The sequence below is a fragment of the Daphnia pulicaria genome, chromosome 4 (assembly GCF_021234035.1).
Source record: "Daphnia pulicaria isolate SC F1-1A chromosome 4, SC_F0-13Bv2, whole genome shotgun sequence".
NCBI lineage: Eukaryota > Metazoa > Arthropoda > Branchiopoda > Diplostraca > Daphniidae > Daphnia > Daphnia pulicaria.
In genome coordinates this window covers 10,482,480-10,497,808 of record NC_060916.1, presented here as the reverse complement: position 1 = coordinate 10,497,808, position 15,329 = coordinate 10,482,480, and the positions used below count along the sequence as shown (strand labels likewise).

The 15,329-nt window shown below is 38.4% G+C and overlaps 4 protein-coding genes across 6 annotated transcripts; 2 read left to right on the top strand and 2 right to left on the bottom strand.

Moving 5' to 3' along the window:
* Positions 1-3,463: 3,463 nt before the first annotated feature.
* On the bottom strand, positions 3,464-4,120 carry LOC124337693 (complement C1q tumor necrosis factor-related protein 2-like). Its single transcript, XM_046791728.1, has 2 exons — positions 3,997-4,120; positions 3,464-3,936 (listed from the first exon to the last, which is right to left on the bottom strand). Exons 1-2 carry the CDS (start codon positions 4,118-4,120, stop codon positions 3,464-3,466), a joined length of 597 nt encoding a protein of 198 aa, XP_046647684.1.
* Positions 4,121-4,227: 107 nt separating this feature from the next.
* Positions 4,228-7,250, bottom strand: LOC124335946 (leucine-rich repeat serine/threonine-protein kinase 1-like). 3 transcript variants are annotated; one of them, XM_046789454.1, is made up of 11 exons: positions 6,888-7,250; positions 6,639-6,795; positions 6,526-6,566; positions 6,137-6,464; positions 5,934-6,078; positions 5,648-5,849; positions 5,105-5,587; positions 4,902-5,035; positions 4,712-4,849; positions 4,472-4,634; positions 4,228-4,401 (listed from the first exon to the last, which is right to left on the bottom strand). In XM_046789454.1, exons 4-9 carry the CDS (start codon positions 6,220-6,222, stop codon positions 4,829-4,831), a joined length of 1,071 nt encoding a protein of 356 aa, XP_046645410.1. In that variant the 5' UTR covers positions 6,223-6,464; positions 6,526-6,566; positions 6,639-6,795; positions 6,888-7,250; the 3' UTR covers positions 4,228-4,401; positions 4,472-4,634; positions 4,712-4,828. The 3 variants fall into 3 exon arrangements, with proteins under 3 accessions (XP_046645410.1, XP_046645412.1, XP_046645411.1); XM_046789456.1 differs by having other exon boundaries at positions 4,943-5,035; positions 6,888-7,248; XM_046789455.1 differs by having other exon boundaries at positions 4,712-4,817; positions 4,946-5,035; positions 6,888-7,248.
* A 1,864-nt stretch (positions 7,251-9,114) lies between these two features.
* LOC124337692 lies at positions 9,115-10,930 on the top strand. The gene is made up of 5 exons (XM_046791727.1): positions 9,115-9,222; positions 9,289-9,438; positions 9,515-9,752; positions 9,837-10,738; positions 10,926-10,930. Exons 1-5 carry the CDS (start codon positions 9,195-9,197, stop codon positions 10,928-10,930), a joined length of 1,323 nt encoding a protein of 440 aa, XP_046647683.1. The 5' UTR covers positions 9,115-9,194.
* An 823-nt stretch (positions 10,931-11,753) lies between these two features.
* LOC124336639 (dynein light chain roadblock-type 2-like) lies at positions 11,754-12,481 on the top strand. Its single transcript, XM_046790429.1, has 4 exons — positions 11,754-11,911; positions 11,970-12,057; positions 12,111-12,268; positions 12,329-12,481. Exons 1-4 carry the CDS (start codon positions 11,909-11,911, stop codon positions 12,380-12,382), a joined length of 303 nt encoding a protein of 100 aa, XP_046646385.1. The 5' UTR covers positions 11,754-11,908; the 3' UTR covers positions 12,383-12,481.
* The last annotated feature ends 2,848 nt before the right edge of the window (positions 12,482-15,329 follow it).

Sequence of the window (15,329 nt, the reverse complement as noted above, 5' to 3'; positions counted from 1 at the left end):
CAGGGAAGAATTGACCAGTGGTGCTATAAATGCCACCACTCAAAGGTGTGCTAATCTTTAATGGTTCCCATGGCGACAATGTTTGACAATCCAATTTCTTATTCGATTTCGCGTGCTGACTAAAAGTCAATAAGTACACTAGTCGCATATTTCCAAATGAACCGTAACACTAGGGTGCAATTTTATTTTGGGTCCAATGTCGAATATTATTGTTGCTTTTTTTTTTTCATTTGCATCCGTAATGGATGGAGAATAGTTTTTCTCTTAACAACTGCCGGACAGGATTTTTAAAAAACACTAGGTGATTTTATGCTCTATATCGTTCCTCCAGCAGATTATCCGAGTCACTTAAAAAGCCTTCGCCGTACTTTGCCTACGTAGACTTCCTGCCATTTCACCAGCGATGTGTGAAATGCGGTGAAATGTTTCAAAAAAAGCTAAACGTCAGATGTACAGGAACAGTCATACAAGGAATCGTCACTGACCCGTATTGAACTTCGTACTTTGTCAAAATTGAACCGTCCTGTACCCTGTGCATAGAAACCCAACTATGCCAAACATATTTGTGCGACGCAATGCAAACATAATTTGTATATGCGATCCCGAGCACACATCAAGTAAAACGAGGTTCAAAAACACCCGGGCTGGAATTTCTCAATATCCAATATCGTCAACGATGATGCACTTGCAAATAACAACGTGTAAAGAAATCGAATCAGCTCTTCCGCCTTTTTGTTCCCTAGCAGTAAAAAAAACTTTTGCGACAGCCAGCACAACCGTTTCAGTTAATATGAGAATTATTCTGGTCCATTTGAAAACGCTCCTCAACGATCCGGCGATGAAATGTAGGCAAATGAATCTTGTAATCTTATTTTTTTTTTCAGCGGGAAATTTGAAAAATTCCAATAAACGGTATGTTGATCAAACAATAATAGCGCAAGCGCACTCATTTGGATGGAAAAACCAGTTAGGGAAATCCCTTAGCGGGAAAGCGCTGGTTGTTCCGACAATTTTCCAGCATTGTTATGCTTCCTTTGTAGGAAAACCAAAAAATAAAAAGGGGAAAAATTCTACCGGCAACAGGGGAAAACTTCCGTTGGAAGAGGCTAAACGGTACGCCGAGTTGGAAAATGTAGTTACTTAGCAACAAGAGATTTAATTGCTTTTGCTTTGATTTTATTTTGATTTGATTTGATTTATTTGTAACGCGCACTATCCAAGTAAAGTTCTAATGACGCGAATTTAACGTCATATCCTTGAAAGCAATCAAGGATCCTGTCTAATAACATTTTTTAGTGTTATGCCGCAGCCTCAAGGCGCAGGCCAACAGTTTTATGACGGGTTCAGCAGGGCCTTTTTTTAAAGCATTGACGCTCTAGCCACTACACCCTACACCACATCGCTTTCCCCCCCTTCAGTATATATCTAGGCCTGATTGTATAGTGGCGGGATGTGGCTCGACAATCTGCAGATTGTCAATGCAGGCGCATGCAGATAGTTGCGGTTATTCGTTCCCAAATTCGATTCAACGTCGGTTAATTTGTTCACTTCGTCAAGTTCAAAAGCTCCCGCAACGATGGCGCCAGAAAGTCCTTCATTCGGGAAGCCGTATATATAGCTAGCGACCGTGTATCGATCCGACACGACAAACTATCTGATTGCTATATACACACGTCTTATCATTGCCTCTCCCCACCCCAAGTGTTTCTGATGTACTACGCAACAACTTGGCTTTTTCAACATGGAGGGAAAAGTTACAGTGTGCCAAACTAGGCCGCCGCCACCACCGCCTTAATCAACTTTTTGTTTATGTGCTCTGGCTGTTTGGTTTTATTCGTGGGATTCGCTTCTTGGAAGTCATATAATTAACTTGGCGCCAAAATCGCAACATAAACATCTTCTTGTCGCTGGGTAACAAAATTTGCGAAGCCCCTCCAGGAATATTTTTCTTTTTGCCAGTTTGTTTTATTCGAAGGATTGGATGTCAGCGTCTAAGAGATGAAAACAAAATATTGTCCTATAATTAATAGATCGCAATTTTCTCCGAGAGTTTGAAGACTTTATATCGATGTCAATTTTCTGGTTACATTTTTGGCTCGAAAGTGGGAAAGACCTTCCGGATCGATGCGTTTCATTTGTTAACATTTTTACCGTAGCTGCTGTGAGCTGGTGATGAGACGGACTTTGAAATCACGTGACTCGCCAATTAATTTTTCACCCCGCTCTGATCAGCCGGCAGCTGACTCAGGTTTCAATTGAGTTTCCGCTGGGACTGGCCGTTAATGCCGACGTCTTGTTCTTTTTGTTGATTAGTCAGTTCGTTTCGTCACCCCTCACGCGGAACCCAGCGGCAGAGGAGACTCAATTTGTTCCTTCCGCCTGTAGTAGATAATTCACTTTTCTTGTCCAGCGTACAGCAGAAAGTCCCGGGCATCTCCAACGGGTCGGCCGTGGATAAGTGCAAAGGCTGGATTGAAGCACGTAGTTTACGCTTTGTACATTTTTAAGCTGCCTTTTGCCTTCTAATTATTTCGCCCTTGACGCGTAGCACTATCAAACAATCCTTCGCAAATGTTCACGTGTGCTCAAGCGTCGAAAAACAAATTCCTTTTTTCTTTTTAAATGCCAAAGGTTTTCGGGGACGAATTCAACTTAAGTTTTCCATATATCAAGTTGGGAGTAGTTTAGGCCAATTATTGCGAGTCAACCTGTTGCTAAAGGCTCTGCGCCAAGGGAATCATCTTCTCGAGAAAAGCCAGTTGATATGGAAACTACAAACTTGTGAAAATGGCATGAAGCAGCCACGGGCATAGTACATTGTAAAGGCTCACATCATATTTTCAAAATGATACGTTGGGGTTGACTGACAAATGCAACAGTCAAACTTCTAAGTACATATAACGATTACATAGGATTTTTGGGAGCACTAAAGTCTACCTACTGCCTGGTGATGATGTGGACTGGGCAGAATTGAAACTTATAAACCCACCAACATTCACAATTGGACGCATTGAATTGCATTTTGTATCATTTGCCCTTGTTATCTTTGTCTTGACGTGCTGTAACGAGATGAGATGACGGGATCTCATTTTCTTTGTATCTTGGGAGACGGCACGACCTGTACAGTGGAGAAATGGGAAAAGTGTTTGGCTAGCACTCTGACGTGTTTGTACAGAGTTATATACCACATTGTTTCTTTTGTCCAACCGCTGAATCGTCACGCATCAACTGTCGTTCCTATACGTATTATACATAATCCTATAGAACAACAACTCTTATCTCATAAATCAACAACATTTTGCGAGGGGCTGGCTGATATAAAAGACGGGGTGGATTAGGGACCAAGTCGGAGATCCCTTCATCGTTTGTATTTATAGACTAAATAAATGAACTTGGTCGGCGGTCAATAAATTAAATATCAAGGGCTGCAAAGTCTCGTTGTATTTCATTTGTCGATCGTTATCTAAATGAGGGCTTTGAGCAATAGGGAAACATCTTCTTCGAGAAGGAATCCAGTGAAATGTGTGTAAGAGGGACCGAGTAGACTGATACCTGAAGTGATGTACGTAACCTGAGTCCAAACTTGATCGCCAGCTTTCAGATTTAATATCGATTGCATCGAGAGTGTTTCGGAATTGGCTCCGTCATCGGCCGCTGCTCTGGCGACGTACTGGCCGTTCTTTACCATCTCCACGTCTAATGTGAAATCGCCTGGAGGGTTATACGATTGGGCTCTTCCAGTAAAAGAGAAGAAATATCTTCCAGCCACGGGTGCTGTGAATTTTTTTGTCGTTCGGTCGTAAGCTCCTCCTTCGTTTAGTACGAAGCTGTCGTATGCAATTGGAATTCCGACAGAGTACCAGTTGTAGTTCAGTTGACCGTAGAAGTATGTCGGTTTGGATTGGACGCCGGCGTAACCGACAAAAGTCTGGAAACCTAATTAACCAACGAATTAAATCGTACCAGAAGTTGGAACTGAGTCTGCCATGATTTTACCGGGGTCGGTGTTGGGCTTGGTGAAATCGCAGTAAACAGTTTCCACCGTCGAGGCGCCAATGACAGAATAGACGCCACTCCAGAGGTGCCCAGTACTTTTGAGATCGGCGCATGAGGTTGGCATTGGTTTTGGGTAGGGGATCTAGTTTCCATTTCCACTGGATTATGTTATACAGTATGTTTTAGTCCTTGATTCCTTGGAGGGAAATTCAAATACAATCCGGAATCTCATCAAAGTAAAACACTCGTGTATTAATGCATAGATATAGCTGCTTTAATACTTGATACATCTTCTCAAACAAGCAAACTGTCCGTAGGTTGTCGTTAACAACGTGATTCGATGCCAACTGTTGCGTGAATGGGTTGAATGACTCCTATAAATCCATCTTCGAATTGCATCTCCTCCTGTTTTGAGAAAAGAAAAGTTTGTTTAAATTCGCGTTATTGCGTCATTGCTGTTGATATAATAACTTACGGGTGTCTCCGCTACTGGGAAGAAGCGGAAGTTTTTGACGAGGGTGCACAAGGCAATTTTCATTTCCTCTATGGCGAATCGCATGCCGACGCAGTTGCGGGGGCTCACTCCAAATGGCATGAACACGTTGGGGTTTGGCTTGATTTCACTTTCAGAGTCCCATCTGATTTATTTTTCCCATCAAGTAAAGATTAAAATCAATTTATTTTCACTGAGGACGCATTAATGACATCATTTCACCTGTCGGGATTGAATCTGTTGGGATCCGGGTAGTACTCCTCGTCCTAGTGAAGGGCGAAGGCTGGAACAGTTACTATCATGCCCTTCTTGATATGAACGCCATTATAAGTCACTTCCTTATTGCACATTCTCTCCACTCTGAAAAGTCAAAGATGAAGTAACTTTACACTCTTTGGAAGACTTTACACACTTTTTCCCGATCAATATGCGATTTCAGAGCCAAAAGTTTACCGGTGATGATATCGTCTTTCGCTTGAACAGCCACATAAAGAGCTTTGCTTTCCACGTCACGTGCACCGTGTTTTAAAAGTAGATCGATCATTCCTGAAAAAACGCAATAACGTTACAATGTTAAAGCGAAAAGAATATGCGTCAATGATTTGAAAGAAATACCCATATCACGATGTCTGACTGCTTCAACCAACACAGTGGATCCTGTAAAAACGTACTCGTCTAGAGCAGTGCGAGAACGTAATTTTGACAATTCTTCTTCATTTAGATATATTGTAAGGTTGGGATTTCCACCGGCAACTAATATAAGAGACGCAATAGCAAAATTTTTGTTCTTCACAGCAATGTGTAACGCTGTTTGTGTTCCATGGTCACAATAGATGTCTACATCAACAGGACTCAAAGTTTGATTAACATTGCCAGCAGGTGTAGCCGTATCCGTTTTTAAGTTTACGTTGAGACGGGACATTAATGCATGAATGGAATCTGATATCCGTTTTTTCGCCGTGATCGATTCCGCTCCCGACAACGACTGCGTTGTTGATTCGCAAGACTTTAACATTTTCCCTTTGACGCGATACTTCAAAATGATCTCTACCATCTTCAAACTTCCCATGTATGCAGCAATATACAACACAGTTTGTCCTAAAAATATTAACAAGTTAAAAATCTATTTTTGAAAAACTTATCTACATCAGTCTGTACCTGATACATCTTTCGCGTTAATGTCAAAAGGAAGTTCATATTCATAATTGCCAGTCTTATTATCAATGTACTTTTTCAGAATACTAGAGGGGTACGGGAACTTGAGTAAAAGATCCAGCACCTGATGGTGCCCCTGTATACAGCATCCGTGAGAAGGAAACCATTTTTCAACTGTTGGCGTTTGTACCAATTCAGGATATTTCTGTCAAAAGATAAAAATGCAGATTACAGCGCCACTTCCGATTTTAATTCTAGAATAGTTCTTTCAAATGAATATGCAGCTTACTCTCAATAGCAATTCGGCGATTTCTTTGTGGCCATTGTAACATGCTATGTATAGAGGAGAATACTTTGTTACAGGATGAACTCTTGCATCCGCGCCATTGGCAAGTAAGAGATTAACTATTTCCTTATGACCAACTTCTGAAGCTCTGAAAAATAATTTAAAGCATTAATTAGAATTCATGATACAAACATGTAGCTACTTACTTGAATAATAATGTGTTTGATCCTTCAACAGTCATATTTATAACAAGTTTCAAGTCTTCTTTGAGCTCCTTGAAAAGTTTGAGCATTAAATCAGGGTTTCCTTCAATGCATGCTTTTAATAATCCGTAAAATGTTTCAACTTTATAGAAGCTTCATGTGTTGCCTGGGCTGTTTTTAGAGCTGTGGCACATTCTATGTGACCACCTTTGACTGATAGATCCAATGCAGAGAATCCAAGACCATCTCTGACATCAATACGAGCTTCATGACAAAGCAAAAGCCGAAGATTGTTGACATGGCCATATTCAGCTGTGATGTGTAATGATGTCTTAATTGAAAAATTAAGACAGTTAGTTAGTTTCAAAATATACTTAAGCTGTCAAATTTACCCTGTATTCTCCTCGAGGCCCACAAGGGATGTTGGGATCAGCTTAAAGAAAACACCAGTTGAATGAATACATACATTTTATTTTGTTATTTTTTTATTTTAACATTTGCATACCTCCTTATTGAAGCAATATTCTGAGACAGCTAGAGTTTTCTGTGGTGGCAGCTGCATGCAGTGGTGTTCGACCCCAAGCATCAACTCCATCAATATGTTGTAATTGATCAGCGTGAAGGAGATCTTCAAGTAATTCCGCATTGTCCCACAAAGCCGCCTAAACAATAACGCATGCAAAGAGCATCGAAATAAATACATGTTATATCCCAAGTATTTACAATTTATAAATTTAACAAACAAATATTAAACCTGATGTAACAGGCGCCCGGGAAAATCTTCCAAATCATCGGAGTTTGGAGAACTTGGAGTACTCATGCTTGAAATTGTAGAGTCCACCAGAAAATTCGCATTATTAGTTTATTACTGAATTTGTCAACAAAACTCGACCAATCTATTTGACGATGCTGATCCCGTGCATCGATCAGCTGTGTGCCGCTGTGTGAGGCAGCAAAGAAGGCTACTATTTGGCGGATAATGGAAAGCGGCAATTCAACAAGAAAACAAACGGGCCAGAGCGCGTAATTTGAAGCGGGGGTTACAAGAACTGCCCCAAAAAAGGTGTATTTCTATGGCAAGTAACTTAGTGCCTGTTGGCGAAGACATGGGACACTGATCCGTAGGGGCCTGTATGTATGGCCATTTATATTTCCCTCCGATAGCAAAGGGTGATTGCGGGGGGATTGATAACATAGCTGTGTGTACAAGGTTGGGTGATCCATAATAGCTGGGTGGGGGGACGAAAAATGGCAATAAGTACTTACCATACTTGCCATAAAATATAGGACTTTAACCTTATCAAGTAGCCTAAGTAATCTAAGAAACTTCCATCGGCCAAGGTCGCCAGTCTATTACCGACGATATTATCCGTTTTACCTTCTTTTCTTCTGATAGAAAATTCCGGGAATAACAAGAGTCGTATCAACGTTCTGTCGAGTCGTTAACTACAAACGGCCATCATTGCATTTTCATAACTTAGTCTGGAAGCTTAGTCTTTTGAGTTGTATCGGATGCATCGGGTCATTTCTCCAACGCGCATGCATACATTTGAAAAATAATGCCTAAAGTACGAGAAGTCGAATCTCTGGTCCAACTTTGTACGGACTGCATTCAAAAATCGATTGAGAATATTAAATTTCCATCTGATGTTTCAGCAACTAAGAGAGAGGGCAATACATTCAGAATGAGCCATCCGATCTATGAACTAAGTAAGTTGACCCGAAAAATATATTTTTTTTTAAATTTAAGCGTTAAATAATTTACATTTTTTTACTTTAATTTATCTAGTTAAATCTATTTTTAAACTCTCTGTAAGCTGCCAGTGTTCTGTCGAATAAGATTTTTCGTGATTTGAGCGTAGTCGAATCACGAATAACTTTTATTTATTCGACGAATAACAAATACGAATAAAAATAAGGGTCTTATTCGAATTTTCGAATAGAATAACGAATAACGAATAAAGAATAAAATTTCGAATAAAATTTCGAATAAAACATAAAAAATTCCGTTTTTTTTAATTCGTTTGTTTAGGAGAATAAGTAAACCAACAACCAAATTGATTAATGAAAAAAAAATTATTCTTTTTCTGTATTGGCTTTATTTCGGTGTTTTTTGTCACATTGAAGATTAAATTGGAACAGAAATTAATTGGGAACCGAATTAATTGACTGTTTTGACTCGTAAAAATAAAATTAAGAAATTCAAGATACGATTGAACGGATTGACTGAGTTCTTAAATTGGAACAGAAATTAATTGGGAACTGAATTAATTGACTGTTTTGACTCGTAAAAATGAAATTAAGATACGATTGAACGGATTGACTGAGTGAGACTCATTACTCTTCAAAGTATTGTCTGCAGGCTGCCTATTATCTTGATCTGCATGTTCTTGGTCTGAGCTCTCTGATTCTGGAGAAATATTAGCTGCTAATTCAGCGTCATACTCATGATCATCCATTCTATAAACTTAGCCCACGACCATGAAGCTTGGAAGTCACAAACAGAAACAGCTCAAGATATGAAGATAAAAACTTTTACTCCATAAAAAAATATGGAATTACTCTGTGAAAAACAAGTAATACAATTTTTGATAAACCGTCTCCACTGTCTATGAATAATCTTAATACCTTCATGGATTTGGAAACTCACACAACAAAATTAACCACGTGAAGAATGCTAGACTAGACTACAGAACCTACACAAAGACTTTAGACTATGACTTTCATCTGTAATGCCGAGGGGTGAACCTAAACAGTATCCCTAATTTATTCGAAAAGTTATTCGCGGACAAACGAATAAAAAAACGAATAATTTTTCTCTAAAAGATAAAGAATAACGAATACGAATAACTGTCATTTATTCGACGAATAACGAATACGAATAACGTTATTCTTTATTCGCGAATAAGGAATTTTATTCGCGAATAAGGAATTTTATTCGAAAGGAATTATCCGACAGAACACTGTAAGCTGCATTAAAATAACGATTGAATGTAGAAAATTTGTGCCAGACCTATCGACAACTATAAGAGAGAGCAATGCGATCAATGTCAATTCTGAAATGGTTAGCGATCCATTTCATAAATTACGTAAGTTGACCAAAAAATAAGAAAAAGCGATGAAAATGATTATGTTTTTTTTTTGCTTTTATTTAGTCGAATCTGTGTTGAAACTCGGTGCATGCTACATAAAGAAAACGATTGAGAATAAGAAATTGGCATCCGACCTATCAACAGCAACCAAGAAAAAGGACGATACAATCATTCTCAGTTCAGAAGAAACAAAAAATCCATTTCCTCAATTACGTAAGAAGACTGATCAAAAAGGATTTCTTTCATGAGAGCTTAAAAACTAATTTTCACTTTTAAACTTTTATATTAGCTGTCCCTCTTTTGGAGAAGATCATTAAGTCTCTTACCAGCGGAAGAAAATCAACACATGCAAATATTCTAGAACAACTCATCACCTCACAACTTCAACATTTGACATTATCTTTTTACTCTGAAAGTTACTTGAGTTTATTTCCCAAGCTGGAAAATTTGATAATTCTTAACCTTAAAGACACCGGAGTAGGAAACGACTGTTTGAAAAGCATTGGGATTTACTGTTCCAAATTAAGGTATTTCAGTTTAAGTGCTTATTGTTATATTGTCATTATGGCTGTTGAAAGAAAACTCATTGTGAATTAATTTTAAAAAAATAGGTGGCTGAATGTGACAAGATGCGTTAAGGTGACAGACACTGGAATTCAATGGCTCTGTGGCGAGGCTGATTTTCCCGAGATGGGAAATGAAAAATCGGGACTTTGTGAGACTCTGAAAAGACTGGATCTTATTTGCACTAGTGTTACACAGCGGGGAATCCAAATGGCTCTCACGCATTTACTGTCTTTAGAAATAATTAATCATTATGATACCTTTGAAGCCTTGTTAGAATTGGCTCAGTCAGCGGAAGATTCAAAGCGTGTTGATTGTTTCAACGGTAAATTGTCCGTACTTATTCTGCACACCACTCGTAATAAGCCTTATATAAACGGTAGCCTTCAAGTAGCACTCTCCATGTGCAATTCACTCACTCGTGTCACAATCTACGCAACCAGGGGTTTTAAAGACAGTGACCTTTTGGGCTTAATTGTAATTAAGGTGCTCCGCGGATTAAAAATCTTAAGGTCTGATTCGAACGCATTCAATGAAATGACCTTTGAAGGTGGCTTATGTTCACTTCTCAAGGTAATTGGCAACTCTTTGGAAGCGTTTGGCACTGATTGTTTCGATTCAATCTGTATTCCGACCATAGCCGAGTTATGTCCCAATTTGACTGCTCTTTATTTCAAAGACGCCGGAGGCATGCTTATTGAAAACGAATTAATAAACCTTCAAACGGAAAGGAATCCAAACATTTTTAAGAAATTAACTCATGTTTATTGTTGGAGTATTCCATTCGATATCTTACTTTTTTTGTTATGTTCTCCTTTACTTGAAGACATTCGGTTTTTTTACTGTCGATCGTTGACCGATGAAGTCTTACGTAGGGCAGCCAATTATCATGGATTTCATAAACTTGAAATTCTGCATCTACGAAATTGCCACGTGGTGTCGGAGTATGGTATTAATGTTTTACTTCAAGATAATATTCCACTTAAACAAACTTTTTTTAAATCTTGTTATAATCTGGGTTTGCATACCCATTCAAATTGGCTGTCGCGGATTCTTCAAAAAAAAAGGAATTTAAAACGCTTTTTTATTCAATAAAATGTCTTCGATAAAAGACTGAGTTTTTTTATTCGTATTAGATTAATAGGTGGTTTATATTTATGCACGCTACCAAACGATCATAAAGAAATAGACTTTTTCAATTTTATTTATTTAATTCCATCAACGTTATATACGAAAAATCTTAACACAACGAACAAGCAAATTAAAAGAAAGCAATTCAATTTCAATTCCCTTCGCTGTCGTTATTAATATTCTCTTTCCGCGTGATAACGTTGACGTTCTCTTGATTGGTTGTTGGATACTGGCCAAGTGATTAGGAGCAAGTGAAGAGGATTTACCGGCCGTCGTACTTGGCTGTCGGCCTGTTTCGGCAAGTTCTGAACGCGAAGTGATTCGAGCGCTTCACCCAATCCACCCCTCACCTGATTGAAACCATGAACAACTAGCGACAAGCGGCCCAGCAAATAGTTCAAATGGTCGTCAACTTCGTTGGCCCGTTCCGTCACTTATAGTAAAGTCCGTTAATCAATTGCAGAAATGTCGTTCAAATTTCAAATAACTCCATTTGGCGGGTAACGGAAAGCGGAAACTCAGCAAGAAAAAAAACGGACCAGTCCAGCGGAGAGAGAGCGGGCCAGCGCGGGTGGAAACTGGAAAGTGGAAAGGAAGAGCCCCGAAAAAAAAAACGACAAAAAACGAGTATTTCGGCCTACTTGCTTGAGAGGGGGGAATAGGTTTAAACTTTGAATGTGACCACGATTTTGAAAAAATATAAATACTGCACTCTAGTTTAAAAAAAAAATAAATAAATATTAGGTCCCGCTCCCGGCCCCCGCACTTTAGGTGCTTTAGGCTGTTTTTCTCCCTACGGCAGAAAGAGCAGACGAAATTCCCTCTATTGGGAGAAGAGAGAGACACTGAGACAGACATTTCTTCTGTACCTGTTTGTTGTTAGGTTACTAGGCGTTACGTCAGTTCACTTTATTGCACTGTTAACATCTGCTCAACTGCTTTGATGTGTCATATTGACGAAATATTCACGTAAAGCTGTAAAGAGAAAATGGTATTCAATGTTTTAAAATGTAACTTCAAAGTTATGTTAATTAACTATTATTTTGCAGCAATCTTCCAATAGTGAAATCGAAGAAACTCTCAAACGAATTCAGTCTCACAAGGGAGTAATCGGGGTTGTCGTTATTAACAATGAAGGTAAAATGTTTTTAATAACCATTTTGAAATATAAGCTAATTCCTTAATTCTAGGCATTCCTATCAAGTCAACTTTGGACAATGCCACCACAATTCAATATGCTGGTTTGATCAGTCAACTTGCAGATAAAGCCTGTAGTGTGGTGCGTGAGTTGGACCCAACAAATGATCTGACTTTCTTCCGTATTCGAACCAAGAAACATGAGATCATGGTAAGCTTGATTTTAATTTAACATTGTCTCTTTTTAAATGTGATGTTAATTGTTATGCAGGTTGCACCAGACAAGGAGTACATGTTGATAGTTGTTCAAAACCAGTCTGACTAATTTTATCCACTGTTTAATTTACTATGCTTTTTCTTGGTACAAGCTTTTTTCCTGTGTTGCCCAAATATTAAACCATAAAGATAAAGCATATGAAATCATGGTCTTTTGCATTGATTGAGTTTATTTTCTGAAGGCTGGAAAAATTTATTGAGGTTACCCTTGAAATTTTTCTTGACACAACATTGATGGTTCCTCAATGAAAGGCCAGGATAAAAATGGGATGTATAAAACAATGTTAATCATGTTAATTTTTTTTCTAATATTTGAATGAAATGACGATTCGTCCACCTTTACAGTCAAGGGGTCAGCAACTCAAATTTGAATTTGGTACTTATTTCTTTTAATTTTTACCAGAGTAATTTTTATTTGTTATGTTTTTAGTAGACTTTATCTTACAAGAAAAAGTAATAGGATAGAAAGAGTAGGAGTAGGGAGGGGGTCAATGGGAGGAGAGTAAGGACAAAGGAGGCTTCCGCACGCGCCCTTGTTTTAGCTTGTATTGAAAATTTAATTTTTCCCCGAAAAATTTACTTCAGTAATCCGAGTTACGAGAGCCTGCGACGGTTTGGACCATCTAGGCACTAAGTATGAGTAATAATTAATTTCACATCAAATGTAAATGATCAATGTTACTAATATAAAGAAGCCTTTTTAATTATAATTTGAAATTATACATGTCACTATATATTTGATATTCCAAACCCTTTATAATGAACACAGGAATGGCTCACATCACAATGGCGTCTGTAAACCAAACTTAATCCGGTAAATATGTGTCTTGACAAATATGCCATATAGAAAATAATTGAGATAAAGGACGCCTTTTTCGCAAATTAGAATCATGCTGCATCAGCATGTATATTTCTTCGATTTCATTTGTTTTAATAGTGAACAAAAATGTCTGAAAATTGTTTTGGACTTTACATGGTGTCTCTGTTTAAGTGTAAACGTGATACCCGGATTAAAATGCCCCACAAGTGCCTTGAGCGCGCGCTGTATTATTAGCCTAAAAGAAAAGAAATCGTGATAATTAGCATAAGAGATAAGACTTGGTTTACTTTCCAATTGTTCTGACCTCAGGTTTATCGACTGCCTTTGAGACGCTTGGGCGACCCCGTTTGGTCTGTTTGAAAAACGTCGTGAAAACAATTTCCGCTACGATGCCTGCAGTGTACACTATAGGTACTCCGTACACTACAGCTGAGAAAAGGAGAGATGGGGCCGTCTAGAAATATAAAACAAATGAACTTGAAACTATCTACGATCGACCATCTAGAGAAATATGTAAAACATATGAAATGTATATGCCATTCGAAATGCAAAACAGAAAGCATTATTAAATGTCTTGCACAAGAAACTGTGTTTGACCCAGAAAAAAAGTCAAGCAAGATGTTTCTGTCAGGAGTCTTTGCCAGAGGCAGATAAAATTTGTAAGAAAATAACTTACCTCGATGACTTTTCCAACAATGCTCCGTCCCATTTGTTGATCAATTGCCATTTTAATTTAACCGATTCTATATTTTGAAATAATAATGAATAAATGAATCAAACAAAACTTTAGACATTTAATTGCTATCGAGTCTCAAACTTGGTAATCAAACAAGTCTAACCTACTGAGCGTGTATACTCTTCAGCGTTGCAACCTGGTGTGCTACCTGTTCAGAATACTGCGAATGACTGGCTCCAAAGGCTCGTCGACCGTTTTCTTCCTAGACCTGAATGGAAACTAGCGGAGTTGTGTTTTACGGAAGACGCGCTTTGGAAACCCTTCATGCCTCCAGCATCTCACCCTACCAGTGTGGTTGAGCCGAGAGGTTCCAAATAATAACGGTAAAATCAAGGTAAAAGGTGGCTTGGCTTGTTTTTTCTTTTCGTCGTTTTGCGCAGAACTGCTGCCAGAGTGAAGCTCGAAGTAATATAACTGGAACTGCTGACGCGTTCACCAACTTTCACCAGAAACAGAAAGGCCAAGATGTTTGGTAACATTTTTTCGGCATCTTATAATTATTATCTGTAATTATGTCGAGTAGTTTTGATTCAAACAGACGCCCCATTTATTTAAAATTTAAAAAAAATATTCAGTAAACAACCAAATCCATATGTCTATGAAATTCCCTTCTATCTAGGGTCATCTGGGTCAGGCAACCACTGCAGGCCACCAGTACTAGTACTATCGTGCTGCCAAAATTTAGCCTCTCTATTCGCTGCTAACCTGATGATCTAAATCTTTTTAGAACGCGAGAATTTGTCCTGAAAAAAAACAAAAAAACACAGTCGTGAGTTTTAATCACTTGCCTTTCGATGCTGTCTTCTTTTTGAGGCCAAGAAACGGGAGTAAATAACATATGGTGTTGTTTTGTTTTTCGGTTAGAAAAGCAGAAAAACTCGATAAACTGGAGTAGACTTTTATCAGATTGTCTGCAAGGATTGTGAAGTTACTACATAGGCGAAATAGTTTGTGACGAAAGTACGACAAATTTCCGACGAGAACAGTACGGACCGATTCGGCTGCTTACTAAGTTTTGAGTTTCTCAATGTTCCGAGTTTCTAACTAACCGCGGTCAGTTTTTTCAACATACTTGTAACAAGGAAATTCTCTATTTCTTAATGTAAGCCGATCATCAGGATATATGTACACTCTACGTGGTAAACCTTAGCTTTACTTAACGGACACACCGACACAGCGTTCAACAAATGGAGGCTAAAGGTTCAAATTGTATACCGTAATTCATGCGCAAAGTAGGTCACCGTTTTTGGCTTGAAGGTGAACGTAACGTGGCAAGAACACACAGACTAAGCAAATTAAAATGACGGAATTTGCTTTTTTAATTTTGTACCAACCTCAAGAAGGTAAAGTTAATGTGGCCTGTGCTATAAACTCACAATATTTTATTTTCATTGACTAGCTGGTTGCTAAATATACAGACCAGGAATATCATATTTGGAA